This window comes from Hemibagrus wyckioides, linkage group LG12, assembly GCF_019097595.1.
Source record: "Hemibagrus wyckioides isolate EC202008001 linkage group LG12, SWU_Hwy_1.0, whole genome shotgun sequence".
Classification (NCBI taxonomy): domain Eukaryota; kingdom Metazoa; phylum Chordata; class Actinopteri; order Siluriformes; family Bagridae; genus Hemibagrus; species Hemibagrus wyckioides.
Window position 1 is genome coordinate 3,956,523 of NC_080721.1, and position 24,188 is coordinate 3,980,710.

Sequence of the window (24,188 nt, forward strand, 5' to 3'; positions counted from 1 at the left end):
AAACAACAATGAAACTACTCCAAATGAAATCCCTTGGTACCTTTGAACAGGTAGAACTATGTGCATGTGGAATCTGATACATAATCTTACAAAAATCATACATCTTGAACTTTTTATACCCCAGCATGTGTGAATTCTCCAATCTGATCGGTCATGTTGAGTGTTATTACTGTATAACAGCGCAGCTCGGCCTGGAGTTCTAGCTGTAACGTGAACAACAGGTTTATATTAATGCACTCGTTCTAATATGTTACAGGGAAGTGAAAAACAGGTTTATATTAATGCACTCGTTCTAATATGTTACAGAGAAGTGAACAACAGGTTTATATTAATGCACTCGTTCTAATATGTTACAGGGAAGTGAACAACAGGTTTATATTAATGCACTCGTTCTAATATGTTACAGAGAAGTGAACAACAGGTTTATATTAATGCACTCGTTCTAATATGTTACAGGGAAGTGAACAACAGGTTTATATTAATGCACTCGTTCTAATATGTTACAGAGAAGTGAACAACAGGTTTATATTAATGCACTCGTTCTAATATGTTACAGAGAAGTGAACAACAGGTTTATATTAATGCACTCGTTCTAATATGTTACAGAGAAGTGAACAACAGGTTTATATTAATGCACTCGTTCTAATATGTTACAGAGAAGTGAACAACAGGTTTATATTAATGCACTCGTTCTAATATGTTATAGGGATAAAATCAATAATAAACAGTTTTATGGTATTACTGCCTTATAACATTAGAACAGGAGAACAGGTGAGAACAGGAACTAACTTGTCTCTTGGACTTTTCACATCATTAAATATAAACATAACCCATTAAAATGTGTGACATAAATAAATTGAAACGTACATGAATAAATTAATCATTAGCAAATTCCTGTGGCGTAACCGGAATAAAACACTTTAAGGGCTTGTTATAGAGTTATACAATTATGTTGCTATAGATCCAATCTTTTTTTTAATAAAGCTGTGGTCTTGAAAACAAACAAACAAAAAAAAAAAAACACAATAAGTGCTGGTACACGATAAATATCTAAATAATAATTCGTTTGGAACATCATCTTAAGGATTTAACGTTCAACGAAAACTAACGTAATTTGTAGACGGTCCCTTAGCTCCCCTCACTCACTCTTACGGTTCTACATAGACATCAACTCCAAGTCAGGATTACTGTGTGTGTGTGTGTGTGTGTGTATGAGTGTATGAGTGTGTATGAGTGTGTGTGTGTGTATATGTGTATGAGTGTATGAGTGTGTATGAGTGTGTGTGTGTGTGACTGACTCTGAAAGTGAGATTAGGGGCCTTTATTCAGTAGTAAAGGTAGTTTCCAGAATGTACTTTAATGTAATGTTGATGTGAAGTGAAGTGAAAATTAATTATGAGTGCGATTAGACATGAGGCCTGGGACTCGGTTAGCTGATCATCTGTAATATAAAAATGCTTGAGTTTCCTGTTTGGAAAGGAAGGAGTGCAGCTGAAAGAGTATGAGACAGAGAGAGTGGAGTAGCTAAGAGTGATTGAGGAGGAAGAAAAAGGAAGGAAGAAAAGAAAGAAAGAAAGGAAGGAAGGAAGGAAGAAGACAGGATTAACAGATGATAGATCTGTAGCCGGCTTCTGCTTTCCACCAGAACATTAGCGCTGTTTTTGTATGATCCGTGTTTAATAGCTTTCTTTATATCCTAGCTTTCGCTAGCTCCCATGAAATGATTTTCCTCGATGTCTAGATGTCATCTAAGACGTAAGATACACGCAGAAATCTTTTATATGGATATACATCTTTTAAAAAAAAATTATGATTATTTTAAGGCTTTTGCACGGATTTAGCTTGAGTGCATTGTAGTGTATGGGGTGCGCGAGCCAGCTTAGCATCTAGCTAGCATCTCAAATCATCTCAGGTCAAGCCTAGACAGCTGAAATAATTATTAGAATTCGTGATTGAGCCGTCCTGAGAGATTTATTGGATTGTGCTACAGGGTTTATTAATCGGTTTTTGTCCATTTCTTGTTTGTGAACTGTAGATAAATAAGTGTACTTTGGTTGGTTAAGAGAAGCAGCGGCGCTAGGCCTCAGGCCTCGGTGTAGAGTTGAATCCTGAGCCGGTTTTGAAACTCCTGTGTGTTTGGGCGAAATCTCCTAACAACCGGAAGGGCCATGGGCGACAACAGAGGTGAGATTATTTTTGCTTTCTCACAATCTATTAATGTTTTGGAATAATTTGACACAAAAATACATTTAGATTCTCAATACAGTAAAGAATATTTTATAATGCAGGAGCAAACAATAAATATTACACCTCTCTCTCTGTCTGTCTGTCTGTCTTTCTCTTTCTGTCTCTCTCTCTCTCTCTCTCTCTCTCTCTCTCTCTTTTTCTGTCTCTCTGTCTCTCTTTCTGTCTGTATCTATCTCTCTCTGTCTGTCCCTCTCTCTGTTTCTGTCTGTTTGTCTCTCTCTTTCTCTGTGTCTCAAAAGTACTAAACTATTACTGTGTTTTATCCAAAAGGATATTATATAGACTTCACTTTTTCAGATATGTGACAGCCACTCGATTCGGTCACCTGGTTGGTCAGTTTGTAATTATAGGTCACATGGTCAAGCAGATGTTGTGTCTGGGATATTCCTAGAAAGGGTAAGTAGGCTTAACCATCAGAAGAAGAAGAAGAAGCAGCAGTCTTCTTATTGACCATTGCACCATTGTCGTGATCTGTTATGACTTTACTCTTGAGGTCATGGTCAAGATTAGTGGAGTTAAAGCACTGACCGAAGTGGCTATCAGGAAGTAACTTGCATATCATTAAAAAACATGTCATGTCCTTGACTGAATGAATGAAACATATATTTTACAACTGTGTTTTCAGATTCTCGCAGTCCAGACAGCTCTTCTGTGTCGTCACCACCTTCAGGGAAACAATCACCTGCACTGGTTCCCTCAGCAGCTGCCATGACCTCGCTGCCGCCCGTTACTTCGGCGGTCAGCAGTCCCATCAGCAGCATGGGGTCCCCTTTTTCTGTAATCAGCTCGTCTCTCGGTTCTCCGTGTCTCCCCGGGACGCCGTCGGTGGGCTACGGCCCCATCAGCAGTCCCCAGGTAAATCTATACCATCAAAAATCCACGTGTTTTAATGCATCTGTGCTGAAATCACATTCAGTCATTGAACAGTCTTACTTCCAAACATGATGATCCTGAGCTGCTAATGTTACAGTGAAAGTTCTGTGAAAGTCTCACAATCCACTGGTGGAAGAAGACTTTGAGGGCAGAAATAGAGAGACCACACCACAAGATACAAACATCTCATCAGTAGTAAGAATCAGAAGGATAGATTCACAAAGAAACACTGAGATTACACAGAAAAGTCGAGACAACCCTCTAGCACAGTGGAGGATTTGCTCATGATCCAAAGTTCATCTGGGAAACCTAGTAGTGGTGGTGTCATGGCTGCCTCTGGAACATTCTCGCTAATCTTTACTGATGATGGAGGCAGCAAAATGAATTCACTCATGTCTGAACTCATGAAAATAGACTTTTGTGTATATACATTGATCCTGATCCTATTCCCAGTGTTTGTTGTGTTAGAATTGTGTAATAACTTTTTCTCTTCTTCTCCAGATCAACTCCACGGTGTCCATGTCCGGCCTGCATGCCGTCAGCAGTTCAGACGACGTAAAGCCTCCTTTTGGCCTGAAGCCGCTTTTAGGCCACACCCCTGGACCTACCCTGTCTCAGAAACGCCTCTGCGCTATCTGTGGCGATCGCTCCTCCGGTAAGTTTCTGTCAGTAACGATAACGCTTCCTTCTGGATGATTAACATCTCACATCTCACAGTGTATTATAGCGCCTATTAAACACTAAAATAAGATTACTCTGTGCTTTCAGCTCTGTAGTTAACACCACATTGCGTTATTTCTATTACGAAACTGCATCTTAGTACCTGTGCTAAATTTGACACTGGTTGCTATGGCAACATACTTACACAAAGCTCGTCCCAGTCAGACAGAGCTACCAGATAGACTAGTGATGATCTGCCAGTGTTTATTGTCGATTTCTGTGTTTATTTTTAAGCCAAAAAGGAAATCGAATGAACCACGAACGAAGCTCCAGGTCTTTTTAGTGCTTTCCTGCAAAAGCCCAAGCTCACCTTCTGTAAGTGGGCGGGGCTAAACCCCACAGTTTATATATCTGCTGCTCACAATCCAGCACTTTATATTCTGCCTAAATACTGCTTACAACTCCTACGTGAGCTAATGTTATCTCAGTGGAGCAGGAGTCAGGCAGCACAGTGCTCAGGGGCGAGGCAGAGATATGGGCCGGGTTGCCAGGGTCATGGTTTTTACACCGAATTGAGTCTCTGGCTTCCCAGATTCTGTTCTATAGCAAATATTTATTTAAATAAATAATGAAATGTAATAAATGTGTAAAAAACATAGTGTAACAGTATAGCTTTCTTTAGAATAGGCCACTCCCACATGTATAATGTGTATTACTCTCCTTATGACATTCCTATAGGTAAGCACTACGGAGTGTACAGTTGTGAGGGATGTAAAGGCTTTTTCAAGCGCACTGTCAGGAAAGACCTGAGCTACACTTGCAGAGACAACAAGGACTGTATGGTGGACAAGCGTCAGAGGAACCGCTGCCAGTACTGCCGCTACCAGAAATGTCTAGCCATGGGAATGAAGAGAGAAGGTGAGGAGTTAGAATGCGTTACAGCTGAGGTCCATCAGGACGAGCGTTTTCCACCATGTCATGATTAAAAAGTTGCTAGCTCTGAGTTTGAGTTTAAAGACCTCTGCAGTGCTTTTAGTATTGATTTATTGTGTGTGTGTGTGTGTGTCGCAGCTGTTCAGGAGGAGCGTCAGAGGAACAAAGAGCGAGACGGAGAAGTGGAGTCCACAAGTGTGGTGAATGAAGAAATGCCAGTGGAGAAGATCCTGGAAGCGGAGATGGCTGTGGAGCAGAAGATCGAGCTGCATTCTGATGGAAGTTCAGGCACCAGCTCTGTGAGTCCACATTATACAACTAACCACAACATGACTATTCCTCATTGTGGTGTCCACCCCTCACCATCTTTTTTTTTTCCCTCTCTCCTCCTCTGACCTCCAGGAAAACGATCCTGTCACGAACATCTGCCAGGCAGCTGATAAACAGCTGTTCACTCTGGTGGAGTGGGCCAAGAGAATCCCACACTTCTCAGAGCTGGCTCTCGACGATCAGGTCATCCTTCTACGTGCTGGTAAATGCTTCTGTATCTCTGGTTTGACATTTAAACAGACACTGAGTGAGTAATAAGCAACTGCAAAAACGGTAGCTGCAGTGACCCGAAGATTTGAGGAAGATCAGCCATAACCACACACACACACACACACACACACAAACAACTGTAAGCTCGTGACCAGGAAGTGTCTGGTGTTGTAAAGGAAAGGTGCGAGAAGGATGTTCTTGTAAGGCTGACCAGTTCTATTACATTTTCATTCACATTTTATTTAAAATACACCGATCAGTATCAGGCATAACATTATGACCACCTGCCTAATATTGTGTTGGTGCCAAAACAGCCCTGACCCGTTAATGCATGGACTCCACTAGATCCCTGAAGGTGTGCTGTGGTTGATGTCTGTTGATGTTAAGCAGTAGATCCTTTAAATCCTGTAATTTGACTCCATGAGCTTAAGGGATACTTTTGATAGATGCTGTCCACTGCAGACCAGGAACACCACACAAAGGCTGCAGTTTTGGACATGTTCTGGTCCCGTCGTCTAGCCGTCACAATTTGGCCCTTGTCAAACTGTCTGGAACAGTAAATACATCCATACTGTCAACCTGAGACAAACTATAAACAGCATGATTTATAGAGAAAGGACATGGCTGGTGGCGGTGTTAGAGATCAGTCAGGTTGCACTGAGGTCTTTGGAGGTGGGAATACGACTCGTTTCCATGGATCTGATTGGTCAATCTCAACCAGTCCCCTTTCATCTAGGACTAGACCTCGTTTAAATTTTTTTTTTTCTTCTCCTTAGGTTGGAACGAGTTGCTGATTGCCTCGTTCTCTCATCGCTCCATCACTGTAAAGGATGGCATTTTGCTGGCCACTGGACTCCACGTGCACAGAAACAGTGCACATAGCGCAGGAGTGGGAGCCATCTTCGATAGGTAATGACCGCTGTCATGCATTCAGATTGCAGGAACTGTGAGGGGATTTATGTTTAGATTAAGCACAGTCTGCTGGGGTTTAGTTGCAGAATTGAATCCATGTGAAGTGACTTAGCCTATTTTTCCTTATTACATCTTTGTTGTTACTTAATAAACCCAGGTCTGTCTTCTTTTTCTTTTTTGCTTTAGATGTAATCAGTTCAAACTCTCATCCTAGTATGAAGTCAATTATATAGTACGTGAAAAGTCTTCTCACTCTTCTGTAGTAGTGTTTACACACTCTGCTCATTTCCTGTACTTTTCCTGTATGTGAATCATGAGGTTCTCCTCTGGGGTTAGAGTGAGGATCGTATCAGGAGCCAGTTGGTTAGAATTCATAAAAACACTGAAGTTTTTGAACAGTTTTACTAAAAAACCAAAGGTGCACCACACCTATACAGACCTATGCGGGAACAAGCTAAAGAAAATGATGCAAAGGTAGTTAGCCTTTCTTTATTACTGTGTAATATAAGCATGGCGGACGTCTTCAAAAGAAATTATTGGGTCTGAAAGAACTGAAGTCTCCTAAGAGTTGAAGAGAAGCAGTGGTTAAAGAGGGCCGTGTATGATGACACCCTCAGTCAGATGATTAAGTGTCTTATAGCTGGTGGTAAAGGTCAGAAAGCAGAGATGGCTCTGGTTCTGTTTTACACAGCCCCGCCCTGTCAGTCCATTCCATCAATCGTTTAAATACAGCCCCGGTTATTTATGTCCTCACTGCCTCTACTGCACGAGCTTCAGTTTAATATGTGACTTGGACCTCCGCTCTCTTCCTGATACTGCTTTCAGCGTTGTGCATGATGGATCAGAGAAGGCTGTGGATGGAGAGGAAACAGGAGAGGAGTGGTCTTTAGAGCTTCCGTTTCACTAGGCAGTGACCGAGGTGAGAGTGGGAGAGGGACAGAGAGGACGTGATGTGAGCCAGGAGAGGGCAGTAAAACCTGCTTTATGGCTGAATTCCACCCAACACCCCCCCCCCCCCAATCTGCCCTCAGCCTTTACCCTTGGCCTCTTTGGATCTCATCCTGAGCTGTCTTTGAACAGTCTGTATGCTCTTTGACCTGAGGAGGCAGTTTTGCTGGTTTGATCAAGGGATTCAGAGTCATGAGATCTTCCTTATGACCCCTTCTTCAGGCTGAAGGCTGCTCCTGCTTCGTTTATTCGCAATTAGAATTTTTATTTGATCCTGCAGAGGGTTTCCTTTTCATAGCACTTCACAGAAGAAACGTATTGTCTTCTGTTTATTTCTGCTGGTTTCTGAGATTTTCTCACATTCTGATCATGTGACTCTGCCGCCTAGTGGACATGCGGACATTACACGAGAGTCTGAAGCCTTTGTCCTAGGTTTGGAGAAGTTTAAATCATGAGATCAGTGGGAGAAAGTTCCCCAGAAAAGGCGTGTCTAACTTGTAGCACTGAGTCCGGCAGAAACATAAGAAACCAGTGCAGGGACGATTGATATTTCTACCATGTGGTTATGCAGGTTTGACTGGTGCTTTAAAGTAGATGTAGAGGTCATGAACTTCCTGTTCTAAGCCCTAGTTTTCAATCTGCCTCCATTATCAACACCGTCCAAGACTTACTTCATCTCTCTAACAGACTACACCCCATAGTAAGGTAGAACCTATTTCCAGAGGCCCATTGTTTCATTCTTTAAATCTGGAATTCCTGCTTCTTCAACAACCTTCTTCAGTTTGCTCAGCAAATCACCCGAAGAGGACATCTGTTAGCGCTACACCTGGTCCTGATACAGGAAATACATTTATTTCAGTTCCAGTTACAATGCTTTTCTTGGTAGTGGGGTAAAGCAACAAGTGTCTTGAGATAATCTGTTTATAGTTAGAGCTGAGGCGTAAACAGTGATGGTGATGATGGAATGGTGCAGCCATCAAGTTGGACCATTAAAAGGGGTGGATGGCTACACAGGTGTGGTGTTTCCAGGAGTTAAAGATGAAGCTCTTTATTAGAAACACTATACTCACACTGGGTAGAACCTCCAGTCTTCATGACATGGATTCCACAAGGGATGACGTTCTACCAATTCCCAAAGTCGTTCTCCTGGATTCACGTCCGGTTCCTGGGAATCCTAGACCTTTTGAGATGTGATCCTCAACAAGCAGGATGGCTGCTTGTTCTTTTTTTTAAAAAGAAAATTATTTACCATATATGGTGATTTGGGTGTGTCGCTTTATGCAAATGAGTGTCGATGTTTTTCCCAGTTCCCTCATATATAGTAAAGGAGGTACATTTTATTTCTGGAGATCTGCGCACTTCCTGTCTTTAGGTTTGAGAAGACAAATGCCCAAACCCTGAGCTTAAAAACAGAATGAAAGCAGGTGAGCTGGCTGGTGGGTTTGACTGCTTTAGGGTTGAAACTAGTATTCTGTGCCTGCATTTGAGTGTTTATTGTTAGATATGGAATGCGGTACGTCGTCTACAGACTGTAAGACATTGTGGATGCAAATCGTTGCCATACCAGTGACTTTCGGATTGACTGAGAGGTTTTTCTTCTTTGTTCTGGCTGAAACCTAGAGAACAAGTGAGGAATTTAGAGAGAGCAGAGCATGACATGTAAGTGAGACTCACCCCTCTGACTGGACATCAGCTCTGTGAATCACTATTATGCTATTAAGATTTCCAGGGTGAGTGAAAGAAAAGGACAGGTTTATACTTTCTTTTTGGCTGGGATTTGCATGTCTGATGCTTACAGGACAGAACCAAGCTATTTTTATAGAGGGTTCATCAGATTCAAATCAGATCATTAAGGTAATCGTAAACATTGTGTCATGCAGTCAGGAGGTACGACACACTTCTGCTCAGTGATGGTGTATAATCACATGCACAGGCTCATAGTGATTCATTTCCATGACTTGACTCCTTTATGTAAAGTTCATCAGATTCGCACCAGATGTGGTTAGCGTGATTTCAAGAAACGTATGGTGCAACACTGACAGAGCTGATTTTGTAAACAGTGTCGCAAGGATGGCGCTCAAACTGGAAGTCTGGCATAATTCCACTTGAAAGCATGAAATGCGCCTTGGTGCTTGGACCCCTCAATCGCTGCTTGCAGTGATAATTATTAGGGGTCCAAACCTGAAGTGTGTGTAAGCTTATTGTTAGGATTCTTCTTCTCCTTCTTGTCCTTCTTGTCCTCCTTTTTCTTCTCCTCCTTCTCCTCCTCCTTGTTCTTCTTCTTCTTGTCCTTCTGCTTCTCCTCCTCCTCCTCCTTCTTCTTTGCCTCCTCCTCTTTGTTCTTCTTCTCCTTCTCGGTCCTTCTTCTTCTGCTTCTTCTTTTCCTTCTTCTTTTTCTTCTTCTTCTTCTTGTCCTCCTCCTCTTTTTTATTCTTCTTCTTCTTTTTCTCCTTTTCCTTCTTGTCCTTCTTTCTCTCCTTCTCCTCCTCCTCCTCGTTCTTCTTCTCCTTCTTCCTCTGTTTTTGCTTCTTCTTCTTCTTCTCTTCCTCCTCCTTTTTCTTCTTCTACTTCTCCTTCTTCTTCTCCTTCTTCTTGACCCATGAATCTTGAAACAAACAAAGCCACGAATTCCTCAGCTTTTCCCCCTCCCAAAAAAACATTTTGCACCATGGGTCATTAATTTGAATAATACGTAAAACCGATTTTTGCAAACTATGCAAAGTTTGTTTGGTGACCCCTGAAAAGTGAAGAGTCACGTTAAAAAAAAGTTAAGTCGCTTTTTCTCAGGAACCGAAAGTGTGATCAGGGTGAATTTCGGTGTACGCATCAGTGTATCAAACCTGTGAATTATTCCAACAACATGGCCACCTTCAGCCAGCCAATGAGATCTCAGCAGACGTTTCACACAACTCGCATTGAGCTTTTGGGAGAAAACTATTATTATTATTATTATTATTATTATTATTACTTGTAGAAGTCTGTTTATGGGAAGTACACACATTCATGTAAATAATAGCTATACACAGACACACACATTTCTTCATCACTTTTAGTCTGCTACAATTTCTTTTCCACAAATTCTATTTGCATTCAGGTTCTTTATTTTGTTTATTGTTTTATTTATTTTCCCTTGAAACAAATCTGGGAATAACCAGTTGCAGGCTGCTGTTTGAGATTCATCTGCTTCAGTTTCCTCATCCGTCCTGCGTCGGCTTCTCATCCGTAAAAGGAGACGCTCTTATTTAACGTGCATGGCTGACGGTTAACAGCTTCAGCTAGCGCATGTTGAAATCCTCCATCTCATTGCTAGCACTGTTCCTGTGCTTTCTACTTCATGCTAACTCGATCCATCAGTCCTGATTGTGTTACACCTTTCCAATTTCTTTGCTGTTTTTGTGTGTTTTTTGTTTTTTTTTTATCCCCGCTTGTATGTCTAAATCCTGCAGTTTGCTATCTTGTTATATGTTTTTATTTATTTATTTTGGTGATGCCCAGACAAACGCTTCTTCTCAACAAGAGCCTGCAGCTTGTTACTCCTTTAAAAATGGGCCCCACTGTCTCTGCTGGTGCACACAGTCATAACCTTTTCAATGCGGAAAATGTTAACAGTGTAATAATCTGTGTATTGACGTTGTAATAACACATTGTGATTGAATACACAGGGAGAGTGCGCACAATGCAGAGGTTGGGGCCATATTTGACAGGTAATAAAGCCACACCACACAACACAAATATATTCCAAGCCAGCAAAAGAAACAAAAAAAACAAAACAAAAAAGATTTTTTTTCCCTTTTCTTTCTTTCTTTTAAAAAAAAAAAAAAAAAAAAATGTTTTATAGGTGGGTAAACAGCAATGTGTGTGTCTGTCAATATTTCCTGAAATGTTCCTCTGCGCCACAATTTGTATATTATATGTGGTCACTTTTTATAATTTTTATTTATTATTTATTTATTTTTGCATGCCTTATACTTTGCAATCCTACAATTTATCCTCTCTCTCTCTCTCTCTCTCTCCCCCTCTCTCCCCTCTCCCCCCGTGTTTCATTCCTGGTGCTGATGCAGGGTGCTGACTGAACTAGTGAGTAAGATGAGGGATATGCAGATGGATAAGACGGAGCTGGGGTGTCTACGAGCCATCATTCTTTTCAACCCAGGTGAACCAAAAAAAAAAAAAAGTAAAAATGTTATAAAGGTTTTATAACCAGTGCTATATTTTAATAAAAAATACGTGTACGTGTCTCACAGATGCAAAGGGGCTTTCAAACCCGAGTGAGGTGGAGTTACTGCGAGAGAAAGTCTATGCTGCACTAGAAGCTTATTGTAAACAGAGATATCCTGACCAGCAGGGGAGGTACGTAGCGCAAATAATCTCCTCTCTGATTAGTGAACTGAGGAGACTTGGTAATATAAGTTCATATTTTGAAGTACTGTTGGTTCTGGAAGTATTTGCACCCTTTATGCTTTTTAACATTATGACCACCTGACTAATATTGTGTTGGTCCTGCCAACACAGCCCTGACTTGTCATGCACTGACCCCTTTTATCAGAACCAGCATTAACTTCTTCAGCAGTTTGAGCAACAGTAGCTCGTCTGTTGCTTCGGCTCACACGGGTCAGCCTTCACTCTCCACGTGCATCAATGAGCCTTGACCGCTCATGACCCTGTCGCCGGTTCACCACTGTCCCTGTACCACTTCTGATAGATACTGACCACTGCAGACTGGAAACACCTCACAAGAGCTGCAGTTTTGGAGATGCTCTGATCCAGTGGTCTAACCATCACAATTTGACCCTTTGTCAAACTCGCTCAAATCCTTACTCTTGTCCATTTTTCCTGCTTCTAACATCAACTTTGAGGACAAAATGTTCATTTGCTGCGTAATATATATCACCCACTAACAGGTGCCATGATGAGGAGATCATCAGTGTTATTGAAGTGCTCAGAATGTTATGGCTTATCTGTGTGTGTTTGTGTGTGTGTGTATACACAGTATGAGATCACATGATTCATAGTGAAAGTCGGACAAAAAAACCAAGCCACAAAATTGAATCAGCTGTCCGCAGACCTCAAATAGATATGTGCAAACTCGAACCAACTACCTCAGAATTCTCCATCAGTCTGGTCTTCATGCTAGAGTGCAGAGAGCATTTAAGAGACATAAGGAAGATTCAGAGCAAAGGGAAAAGATTCTCTTGAGTGATTCTGATCAGCTGGCTGAGAAAATCCCTACAGTGAAACACGGTGGTGGTGGCATCATGCTTTCAGTGGCTCTGATTTTTCTATTTTGTTTTACTAGCTCATATATAACCACGAGCATCGCTTATTCCTGATCTGAGAGGGCTCCAGCGACTGCCTAATTATATAAAACCTTTTACCAGAAGATGATGATAAAGCATGCCTTATACACTATTGTCAAAAGTATTGGGACACCCCTCCAAATCATTCAGTTCAGGGGTTGGGCTCGGCCCATTGGTTCCAGTGAAAAGGCTTCATACCATGACATTTGGACAATTTCATGCATTGTGGGAACAGTTTGGGGATGACCCCTTTCTGTTCCAACAAGTGAAATCTAAGACTAATAATCTTAATGTTAATTAGGATTACAGAGCCACTTAAAACATGTTTGCTTTGCTCTCCTGCACCATGAGAAACATCAGTAGAGACCATCGTGTTTACGGTGTTATGACACTGACATCATACTCATATTGAACCAGAACTAAATACGTCTTCTGTTCCCGTGCTCTAGGTTCGCCAAGCTCCTCCTCCGACTGCCGGCTTTGCGCTCCATCGGTTTAAAATGTCTGGAACACCTCTTCTTCTTCAAGCTGATCGGCGACACCCCGATCGACACCTTCCTCATGGAGATGCTGGAGGCTCCTCATCAACTGACCTAACGTGGACCACTTTCTACCCAGGGTGTAACCGGTAGCCTGGACATCGGGGCTTCACTGTGTCTGTTCAATCTCCTGCTTACACTTTTCCTTTTCTTTTACCTTCATCCTCCTACGCTAGTATCGCGCCAAAAAAGAAAAAAAAAAGACTTTCATCATCTCTCCGGGATACGAAGAGGGGAAATTTTACATTTGAGAGAGATTTGTATTTTACAAATAAGCTTTGTTTTGGGTTTCATTTACACAGCCTTTGTATGGATAATGGTGCTCAGCATTGTTTTTATCTGCTACAAAAAAAAAAAAAAAAAAAAAATACAACCGGTACGTTTCCCATAACACAAGCTCATTGACCTGGACTGGACGTCACTCATCGTATCCCTAAAGCGGTGAAATTTGCTTCCTGTAGCAGTTCATTTCTTCATATAGACCTTCCTCAGATTTTACTTTTGTCGTGTCCAATTCACGTACATGAACTTTAACCCCATGACCATGGATGGAGGGAATGGAGGGCTGGTAGAAGACGAGAGCACGGTGGACATGGTTTGGTCAGCAGGAGCTGAAGAGCTGTTTTAAACTAGCCCATATGAACCGCTTAATAACCTTCTGTTTAACGAGCTAACAAGCACTTAACTGCCCACTGAGTCTAGTTTCCTTGTCCCTAATCACCTGATCAGACCCGGCCACCGAAATCTGTTAGATCACCAAGTCTTCCCAAATCAGCTCAGAATCAAACTGCACTGTTGCATTTTGGGTAAAAGCTCAGAAATCAGCAGCAGTAGCATTTGGCTCATGTGTTACACGAAGAAAGAAAAACAGTGTGATGTAATGCGTAGTCCACTCTTTATCGTCCCTCTTGCCCCACCCACTAACCGTGTCGCTTGTAATCAGCAGCTCTGAAGCTCATGCGGTCAGTTCACAATAGCAGAGGGTCAGATAACTACAGTTTATTCCTCTGGGGCTCATGTAACATGCAGCTTAACGCTTCAGGTGCTGTCCGCGAATCTGGACTGACGGAACTGGACGTAGTCGGACGTGTGTGTGTGTGTGTGTGTGTGTGAGAGCAGGGTTCTTTAAAGCTGATTTCATGGCTCTTTAGTGTTTTTCACCTTTTCCTTGTTTCTATACCTCTGTACTGCCCAGGACTCCTGTTTTTACCCGTGACGTGAACCGCAACTCGGACACAATGACCCCCAGATTCACTTTGAAAAAGTCTGTGTATACTGTGATGTACAATATGTGAATCCAATCACTTATTATTATTTTTTAAAATATTTTTCATGTGCCAAATGTGACTCTCTCTCTCTCTCTCTCTCTCTCTCTCTCTCTCTTGCATTATGTTGTGTTTAAAAATAGTAATAATAATAATAATAATAATAATAATAAATAAAAAAAATACCCAGGGTCAGTCAGTTAAGTCCTTTTTAAGGGGCTTGACACGTTCGACATTCCCTAACAGTGTCTGTGCTTCTCTCACCTCCATTTTATTGATTAATTATATAAATATAAAAAAAAATAATAATAATAACCTGATCGTTATTTTCCTGGCTGAATCACTTTGTAAATGTTAAAACCAGCAATCTGGCAACCTATGCACAGACCACGCTCCAAACCTGGTGTATGTTTCTAGGTAGAATGAATTATATAGTGTGTGTGTGAACTGCAGTCGGTCCGAATCAGAGGATCTTGTTCTGTGTGTCTTTCATTTAAAGGCAGATGCGACAAAAACAGAAGATTTGGAATGTTTGTTTTATTTTCAGCCTCGTTTCCTCTCCACTTTTCCTTTTATCGCATGACCACGTGCTTCCTCTGAAGCTACACAACTGCTTCTTTTCATCATGGGGCAGTCACACGGACAAAAGCGACGTCTGTCCGCCTGTGATGGATGGTCGCTCTGATTGATTGACAGGGGAGAGAATAAGCTCCTCCCACTCCAGAAGATCATCAGGATCAGCAACTTCCTTTGATTTCTGAGCAAACGTTCAGTACTTGATAACTCACCGGTTTGATCTCTCGTCACTGCGCACACTGGTACTGACCAGCAGATTTGTGGAACTGGACCCGAAACTGCGAAGTATCCCCCCCCCCCCGGACTATAAAACAGACTGATGGAGGTTTTTCCTCTCTACACTCTTCTGTGTGTTTTTATTGTAATACCTGGAACCATACGATACCTAAAAAAAAAAGACACCAGGTGGATCATCACTTCTCTGCCGTTACCCAGCATGCAGTGCGCTGTGTTTGTAAAGAATCATCTTTTGAAAATATATCGGTCCTGTTCGTACATAAACACCCATTAAACACAACGACAAATAAAAGGTCACTTTTTTCCCTCTTTCCTTTTTTATCTTTGTGTAATAAAGTTGGGGATGAAAAAAAATTCTAGTATTTTCTTTTATTTATTTTCCTTGCTCACGGCGTTTGACTCGCTCTGTTGTACGGTGTCTGATTAAAGATTTTATTCCTGTAGATTGGATTTCTCTGCTCTTTTATTAACACTGACCGTTATCTGATCAGCCAATCATGTGCCAGCATCAGAACTCAGGGGGTGGTGCTGACCTGCTGACCGCACCCCATTTTATGATGTCACAAGCCCGGGAATTCTTCCCTTTATCAGCCCAGTTTCCTGAGTTATTTGTCATTCTTGCTTTCCCACGTGACGTTTTGTATAGCATTATATACATGTACTCCACATGCACGTGATCCACGCTTTAGCGCGCGCGTGCGGCACGTTTTGTAAATGATCCTGATCTGTATAAAGCTCCTGAGATGCCGTGTAGCAGGTGATCCAGGAGCGGTGAGGTGTCCAGTCCAGCAGGACCCCCGGGTTCTCCCTGAGCACTGCGGCTGCTCTGCAGCGCGCTGACCGCTAGAGGGCGATCATGTGTTCATGCGCGCTGCGTCCAGAACAAGGGAACTCCTCCAAGGGACTTCACCTCCACCTCCATATCCACCCTCTTTCTACACACACAGTTGCTGAAGCACGAGCCTTTGGAGCCTTTAAAATGTCACAAACAATCTCTCACCAAGCGAAAATAAAAATTGTAAATTTTCGAATTATTAAACCTTTTTCTACACAATTCACTCGTTTTAGCACTCTCTTATTCTGCTGGCAGATCCTTTTCTCATTTAAAGCATTAGTATTCCCTAGATTTGAAGGAAGCTTGAGACTGAATATATATATATATATATATATATATATATATATATATATATATATATATATATATATATATATATATTTCTAAAAGTGTTAAATAAAAAAATGTTCCGAAATGTTTGGAACATGAGCTTCACATCAAACATTAGAAGTCTGTGAGCGTAGCTACTACTGTGAGTGTGGCATGGATCTCAGGAACCAGAAGGTCTGCTTGGAGTCTTTCAGAAAGTGCTGATCTCCTGGGAATTTCACACACACCAGTCTCTCGAGTTTACACAGAACAGTGTGAAAAACCTCCGAAATGTCCAGCAAAGAGAGAGAGAGAGAGAGAGAGAGAGACAATCGCTGGCCTGAGCCGAGTGGACAGAAAGTGACCGGAACTGGAGCTGTGGCCAGCAGAAAACCATCTCAGGATACACATCATGTCAGATATCACATGGGATTAGTGGACAGATGAAGATGTCATGATGAGATACTGCTGCGGCTTCCAACAACAACAACAATAAAGTTTATGTATTAAAATTATTATTAATAATTAATTACAAGAGATATTGACAGAATTATTGTAATTACTTTGAATTATTTATTTATTTATTTATTTATTTATTTATTTATTTATTTATTTATTTATTTATTTATTATTATTATTATTATTATTATTATTATTATTATTACATGTAATTAAAAAAAAACCCTGTTAATCAATAAGCAGAGTGCTTCAGTAATCCCACATTTCTTTGTACTAAAACAAATGAAGTGTTTTTTTTTTATTTATTATTTTTAAATAAAGCTATAAATAAAATAATGCTAAAATTATTTGCTGTTGAAATCAAGTAGAAAATGACCCCAGACTAGCCGTTTCCTGACTACACCGTCAGGTTTCTGTGTGAACTCTGTGGCGTATATAACACTTAAAGTCATTTTTAATTAAAGTTTGATGTAAAAGATGGATAAACCTGAGAGAACAGAGAATAACTGAGTCGTAATGAATAAAAATGACATCTGAAGTGTTTCAGACTATATACAGCCATCAAACAGGAAGCTACTTCTCCATTTCTCTGGCAGTAAATAAAGCCAGAACTATAAATAAAACCCAACAGAAACACAATAAAACTCAACTGATTCTTTTCTACATGTGGGATTATAAATCATTATAAAGACAGAGAGTGGGATTATAAATCATTATAAAGACAGAGAGTGGGATTATAAATCATTATAAAGACAGAGAGTGGGATTATAAATCATTATAAAGACAGAGAGTGGGATTATAAATCATTATAAAGACAGAGAGTGGGATTATAAATCATTATAAAGACAGAGAGTGGGATTATAAATCATTATAAAGACAGAGAGTGGGATTATAAATCATTATAAAGACAGAGAGTGGGATTATAAATCATTATAAACACAGAGAGTGGGATTATAAATCATTATAAAGACAGAGAGTGGGATTATAAATCATTATAAAGACAGAGAGTGGGATTATAAATCATTATAAACACAGAGAGTGGGATTATAAATCATTATAAACACAGAGAGTGGGATTATAAATCATTATAAAGACAGAGAGTGGGATTATAAATCATTATAAAGACAGAGAGTGGGATTATAAATCATTATAAACACAGAGAGTGGGATTATAAATCATTATAAAGACAGAGAGTGGGATTATAAATCATTATAAAGACAGAGAGTGGGATTATAAATTATTATAAAGACAGAGAGTGGGATTATAAATCATTATAAACACTGAGAGTGGGATTATAAATCATTATAAAGACAGAGAGTGGGATTATAAATCATTATAAAGACAGAGAGTGGGATTATAAATCATTATAAACACAGAGAGTGGGATTATAAATCATTATAAACACAGAGAGTGGGATTATAAATCATTATAAACACCAGAGTGTGGGATTATAAATCATTATAAAGACAGAGAGTGGGATTATAAATCATTATTAACACAGAAAGTGGGATTATAAATCATTATTAACACTGAGAGTGGGATTATAAATCATTATGAAGACCAGAGAGTGGGATTATAAATCATTATAAAGACAGAAAGTGGGATTATAAATCATTATAAACACCAGAGAGTGGGATTATAAATCATTATGAAGACAGAGAGTGGGATTATAAATCATTATAAAGACAGAGAGTGGGATTATAAATCATTATAAACACAGAGAGTGGGATTATAAATCATTATAAAGACAGAGAGTGGGATTATAAATCATTATAAACACAGAGAGTGGGATTATAAATCATTATAAAGACAGAGAGTGGGATTATAAATCATTATAAACACAGAGAGTGGGATTATAAATCATTATAAACACAGAGAGTGGGATTATAAATCATTATAAACACAGAGAGTGGGATTATAAATCATTATAAACACCAGAGAGTGGGATTATAAATCATTATAAACACCAGAGTGTGGGATTATAAATCATTATAAAGACAGAGAGTGGGATTATAAATCATTATTAACACAGAAAGTGGGATTATAAATCATTATTAACACTGAGAGTGGGATTATAAATCATTATAAACACAGAGAGTGGGATTATAAATCATTATAAAGACAGAGAGTGGGATTATAAATCATTATAAACACAGAGAGTGGGATTATAAATCATTATAAACACAGAGAGTGGGATTATAAATCATTATAAACACCAGAGTGTGGGATTATAAATCATTATAAAGACAGAGAGTGGGATTATAAATCATTATTAACACAGAAAGTGGGATTATAAATCATTATTAACACTGAGAGTGGGATTATAAATCATTATGAAGACCAGAGAGTGGGATTATAAATCATTATAAAGACAGAAAGTGGGATTATAAATCATTATAAACACCAGAGAGTGGGATTATAAATCATTATGAAGACAGAGAGTGGGATTATAAATTATTATGAAGACCAGAGAATGGGATTATAAATCATTATAAACACTGAGAGTGGGATTATAAATCATTATAAAGACCAGAGAGTGGGATTATAAATCATTATAAAGACAGAGAGTGGGATTATAAATCATTATAAACAGCAGAGTGTGGGATTATAAATCATTATAAACACCAGAGTGTGGGATTATAAATTATTATAAAGACAGAGAGTGGGATTATAATTCTTTATAAACACCAGAGTGTGGGATTATAAATCATTATAAAGACAGAGAGTGGGATTATAAATCATTATTAACACAGAAAGTGGGATTATAAATCATTATTAACACAGAAAGTGGGATTATAAATCATTATTAACACAGAAAGTGGGATTATAAATCATTATTAACACAGAAAGTGGGATTATAAATCATTATTAACACAGAAAGTGGGATTATAAATCATTATTAACACAGAAAGTGGGATTATAAATCATTATAAATACAGAGTTTGATTATGAGTGGGATTATGAATTATAATAAACCCCAGAGAATGGGATTAAAAATCACTATTATTAATTAATTAATTGATTAATTGCTGGAATGTGAAAATAAACCCCGGTGTAAATGTTAATGAGGTTAATCTTTCCTCCTTGTATGGTTTGTGTGTCACCTTCTAGCCTTTGTCTCACTTTCTGACTCCAGACTGGATATTTTTAGTTTCTGGAATCAGAATAATGACAGCAGGAAATATTGAGGTGTGAGAAAAGCCCAGGAGAGTCTCTGTCCCAGACTACAATGTACGGTCTATCCCAAATAACATCTGCTTTGTGCTCATGGGTGGAGTACAGAGCGGCTAATAATAGTGCAGAGGGCAACAGCTTCAGTCTGATGGAGCAGATGATCATGAGCTAGGTGTCTACTCAATACATACAGGAACTTTTACAATATTCTCCACATCTGCAGAAGGTGGAACTCCATCTTGGATCTGCATTGACAGAATGGTTTGTTAGCAGGGTTTCTCATGGGTGGATCAAGGGATTCTGGGAAAGCGTCGAACACCACATCGGAGAAGACCACAAATCTCCAGTATGTGTGTATCTGCTCCATCTTTTTTTTTTTTCTGGATTCATGTCTCTATCCTTGATGCTTCATCACATATTTCCAATAACTATATGAGCTATAAACCTTTTTTATTTTATTTTTGCTTTACAGGAGCAACACTGAGGCAGAGTGACCTCACATGGTGCCTTCGACTTCTACAATCAGTGCCAGGTTAACACAGAAGCCTCGAGAAATCCGTTCTATGACTGGACGTCCATCTCCATCTCCATCTGCTGCTTAGCTGGTCAGTATAGTACCCTATAATATATATAATATTACATTATATAAAAAACTGATTATCTGTTTGCAAGAGTGTGTACAGAGGAATAATATGTTGTGTGTGTGTGTAGTGTGTGTGTGAGTGTGTGTATAGTGTATATACACTGCATGAGAAAGATGTAAATATTCAGATCCATGCTGTTATTGAGAATTAATCAACGTTTTCAAGTCAAACACCATCTGTGTGAAAACACACACACGCTTTCTTATGGTGTCACTCAAAGCTTTTGAAAGACTTTCTTTGGGGATAAATACACAAGAAAAGATACTGACTCAGTCATATAAAAAGCATTCAGTGTTATTTTTTCCCATATGGAAAACATTCTAGGAACGTAGCGTGATGGAGGCTAATGGTCTATATAGATGAAAGAAATAAGTGGAGGCTCTGTTATGTCGATGGCAAGTCCACTTTAAACTGACGAGTGCTGATGGGTGAGATGGGTGTGGTCTCTCACAGGATGACCCCACCCCCATATTCAGGGAACAAGGTCAATGTATATTTTGATGAATGTGATATAAAATGATATAAAGAGCATGAAAGTAACTCAGACATTCCTTTAACTGGACCATACACTGACTTTACTCAGAGCTGTAAGTGACCACACCTATTCCTCCGTTCAGAGTGATCAGAACACTCAAACCCTTGTATTCCTATTCCAAACACACACACACACACACACACACACACACACACAGAGTCAAACACCTCTCTCTCCTTTGAGGCATGAAAATCCAGCCTGAGCTTCTGCTCTTCAAGCTAAATAACATTAAATAATAATGACAAAATCCTTCATATTGGAGTACATTCTACTCTACTATACATTTCAAAACTCTGATCATTTCTATTCCAGAGATATGAAGTAGTTAGTATAATGCTGAAAAAAAAAATCCCACCACCTGACAGAAGCCTTTATTATTTTTAACCCTTTTGCCATAAACTTTGAAACTGCCGGAATTCCAAATCCATTCATATAGACACACATTAATAATGTAGCATGGTACACTTATATTGCCAAACGTTTTGGGACACCCCTCCAAATCTTTGAATTCAGGTGTTGTTTTTCAGGGGTTGGGCTCGGCCAAATAGTTCCAGTGAAAGGAACTCTTAATGCTTCAAGACATTTTGGACAATTTCATGCTCTTTGTGGGAACAGTTTGGGGATGACCCCTTCCTGTACCAACATGACTGCACACCAGTGCACAAAGCAAGGTCCATAAAGACATGGATGAGTGAGTTTGGTGTGGAGGAACTTGACTGGCCTGCACAGAGTCCTGACCTCAACCCCATAGAACACCTTCTGGATGAATTAGAGTGGAGACCTCAAGCCAGACCTTCTCGTCCAACATCGGTGCCTGACCTTATAAATGTGCTTCTAGAGGAATGGTCAAAAATTCCCATTAACACACACTTAAACCTTGTGGAAAGCCTTCTCAGAACAGTTGAAGCTGTTATAGCTGCATAGGGAGGGCCAACTCCATATTACATTCATGCATTCATTCAGATGTCCCAAACTGTTTGGCAATATAGTGTATTTTTTATTGTCACAAAACGTGACAGCCTTCTGGACCACCTCTGGAGGCAATTATAGCTTTAAGGTCTCTGGATATGATTTTATCAGCTCTTTGCCACATTTGGATGAGTTTGAATGGGTGTAATGGGTGTGGTCTCTAACAGGATGACTCCACTCCTTTCTACAAGGTCACTAAATTGTTTCTGTGACAATTGGTGTGCATGACATCCTATACTGGACTCCCATAAACATTCTAGCATTTGATAGACCCTGTGTTGTGGGAAAGGAAATGGAGCTGAGATGTTACATAGCTGCTGCCATTCAAATGCATTCATTTATCCTATTATCTATCTCCGGCCTCAGTTCTGTCAAAGTGAAGCACAATTGGTGCGTTAGTCCTCTATGACTGGAAGACGTCCTCATCATGTCTGGCCACACTTTATTATGTCTCCTGGACCATCTCAGTGTTCCAAGCATTTACAAATGAGCTTCTCTGAGCAATGTTAAATATATGATATGCTTATCTACTCCTCCTCAGAACTGGACCATTGAAGAAACATGTACACCAATAAGTTCTGGAGAATAAGACAGCTTGGGCAGATCATTGCTTCGGAAGGAGTGAAGATGGACAAAACCATAGCTAAAGCAAAAATCTCATGGCCACAGCTACAGAGATTCTTGAGACAAACAAACTTTTACAGGAGGTTCATTCCTGGCTATATCTCTTCAAACATTAAAGGATCAATTTATTAGTTCCTCTGCTCTTCACTAATACCACCCAGCTTCTTGGACAGGACACTTTATACGGTGAAGATATTTGGGCTATCCTTGCTCAATACCATGGGAATCCACCAGAGTTTGCTCCTTGTGCATTCTATTTTAGGAAACCCCATTCAGCTGCTGACCATTAAAGCAGGAGATACTGGTGATACTGGCTGAATGTTGCAGAACAGGCTTTTCTTATCTTAACTGACCACAGAAACCAGTAAAGTCAGCAAAGAGACTAACCCACTACCAAGATGTCTGGGCTATTTTCTTCAAATAGTTGAAATTCATGCTAACTTGGCTCCAAGAATACAAAGGCTGATGCTGTTTTCTGCTTTTCTTGAGATCTTAAAGAGAACAAAATGTTGAAATAAGGGATATAATTTGGTATGTGTAGACCTGAACATTTTCAAAGTAGAGCATTGGTACTATTTGAAATAATAGGGAATACTGTGCTTTTGGGTGACCTGACTGAAAAACTTGCCAATAATAGGTAGATTCATGAAGTCTTAATGCTCCTCCAAAAAGAAGGCTGCAGTTGCTACTTTGGTGGGTCATTCATGTACAAAACTCCCTCCAGTACTCATTCCATTCCAGTGTGTCCTTTAATATCAATAAACCTGATTCCCTGAACAGGAAACTCATCGGAAAGTCAAGTGGAATGAACAAACATGGAGGCAGCAGATGTTTCTCTGTAGACAGTAGAAGATCAGAGTTGACCAGTGCCTGTGGCCTGGCGAGTCCACCAGAGACTCAAACGTCCATCAGAACTATATCACAGACATTTCCTCCACATGCATTAAACAGTTTTTGTCACATGCTGTAGATAATCTTAAGTAACTGTCAGTCCAGGACACCACAGAACCTGCTTTATCTTTTCTCCTGCTTACAGTGGCAGTAGTAGCTCAAGTAGTTAAGGCTTTGGGTTGGTGAGAGGGTTTCAAGCTCCAGCACTGGTTAGCTGCACTGGTTAACCCTCTCTGCTCCAGGGTGTTGTATCATGGCTGACCCTGAGCTCTGACCCCAACTTCCAAAGAAATATTTCACTCTGCTGTATTGTACACCGATCAGCCATAACATTGTGAGCAGTGAGAGGTGAAGTGAATAAGACTGATAATCTCCTCATCATGGCTGTTAGTGGGTGGGATATATTAGGCAGCAAGTCAACATTTTGTCTTCAGAGTTGAGTGTTAGAAGCAGGAAAATTGGGCAAGCTTAAACATTTGAGGCCAAATTGTGATGTTTAGACTAAGATCAGAGCATCTTGTGGGGTGTTCCCGGTCTGCAGTGGTCAGTATCTATCAAAAAGTGGTCCAAGGAAGGAACAGTGGTGAACCGGCGACAGGGTCATGGGCGGCCAAGGCTCACTGATGCACGTTTTGCTCAAATTGCTGAAGAAGTTAATGCTGGTTCTGATAGAAAGGTGTCAGAATACACAGCACATAACGGGTCAGGGCTGTTTTGGCAG

At 40.0% G+C, this 24,188-nt stretch overlaps 2 protein-coding genes across 5 annotated transcripts in view; both read left to right on the forward strand.

The window, feature by feature from the left end:
• The first annotated feature begins 1,203 nt into the window (after window positions 1–1,203).
• On the forward strand, window positions 1,204–15,470 carry rxrba (retinoid x receptor, beta a). Of its 4 annotated transcripts, none has more exons than XM_058404791.1 (12): window positions 1,204–1,337; window positions 2,036–2,184; window positions 2,873–3,102; window positions 3,622–3,775; window positions 4,519–4,698; window positions 4,852–5,012; window positions 5,116–5,245; window positions 6,030–6,162; window positions 10,776–10,817; window positions 11,175–11,266; window positions 11,358–11,463; window positions 12,860–15,470. In XM_058404791.1, exons 2-12 carry the CDS (start codon window positions 2,169–2,171, stop codon window positions 13,005–13,007), a joined length of 1,392 nt encoding a protein of 463 aa, XP_058260774.1. In that variant the 5' UTR covers window positions 1,204–1,337; window positions 2,036–2,168; the 3' UTR covers window positions 13,008–15,470. The 4 variants fall into 4 exon arrangements, with proteins under 4 accessions (XP_058260774.1, XP_058260773.1, XP_058260772.1 ...); XM_058404790.1 differs by lacking the exon at window positions 1,204–1,337 and adding an exon at window positions 1,344–1,755; XM_058404789.1 differs by lacking the exon at window positions 1,204–1,337 and having other exon boundaries at window positions 1,344–2,184.
• A 4,496-nt stretch (window positions 15,471–19,966) lies between these two features.
• The window catches only part of col11a2 (collagen, type XI, alpha 2), a 58,747-nt gene continuing 54,525 nt past the window's right edge, over window positions 19,967–24,188 (forward strand). Inside the window, exons 1-2 of the mRNA XM_058404275.1 lie at window positions 19,967–20,150; window positions 20,277–20,409. The gene's annotated coding sequence lies outside the window, so the exon portion shown is untranslated. The remainder of the gene's footprint in view (window positions 20,151–20,276; window positions 20,410–24,188) is intronic.

Bases quoted from the DNA above. Each gene is read 5' to 3' on its own strand.
- rxrba (XM_058404791.1), top strand. The intron at 5,013-5,115 runs GTGAGTCCACAT...TCTGACCTCCAG, and splicing joins GAAGTTCAGGCACCAGCTCT to GAAAACGATCCTGTCACGAA. The intron at 11,464-12,859 runs GTACGTAGCGCA...CCCGTGCTCTAG, and splicing joins TATCCTGACCAGCAGGGGAG to GTTCGCCAAGCTCCTCCTCC.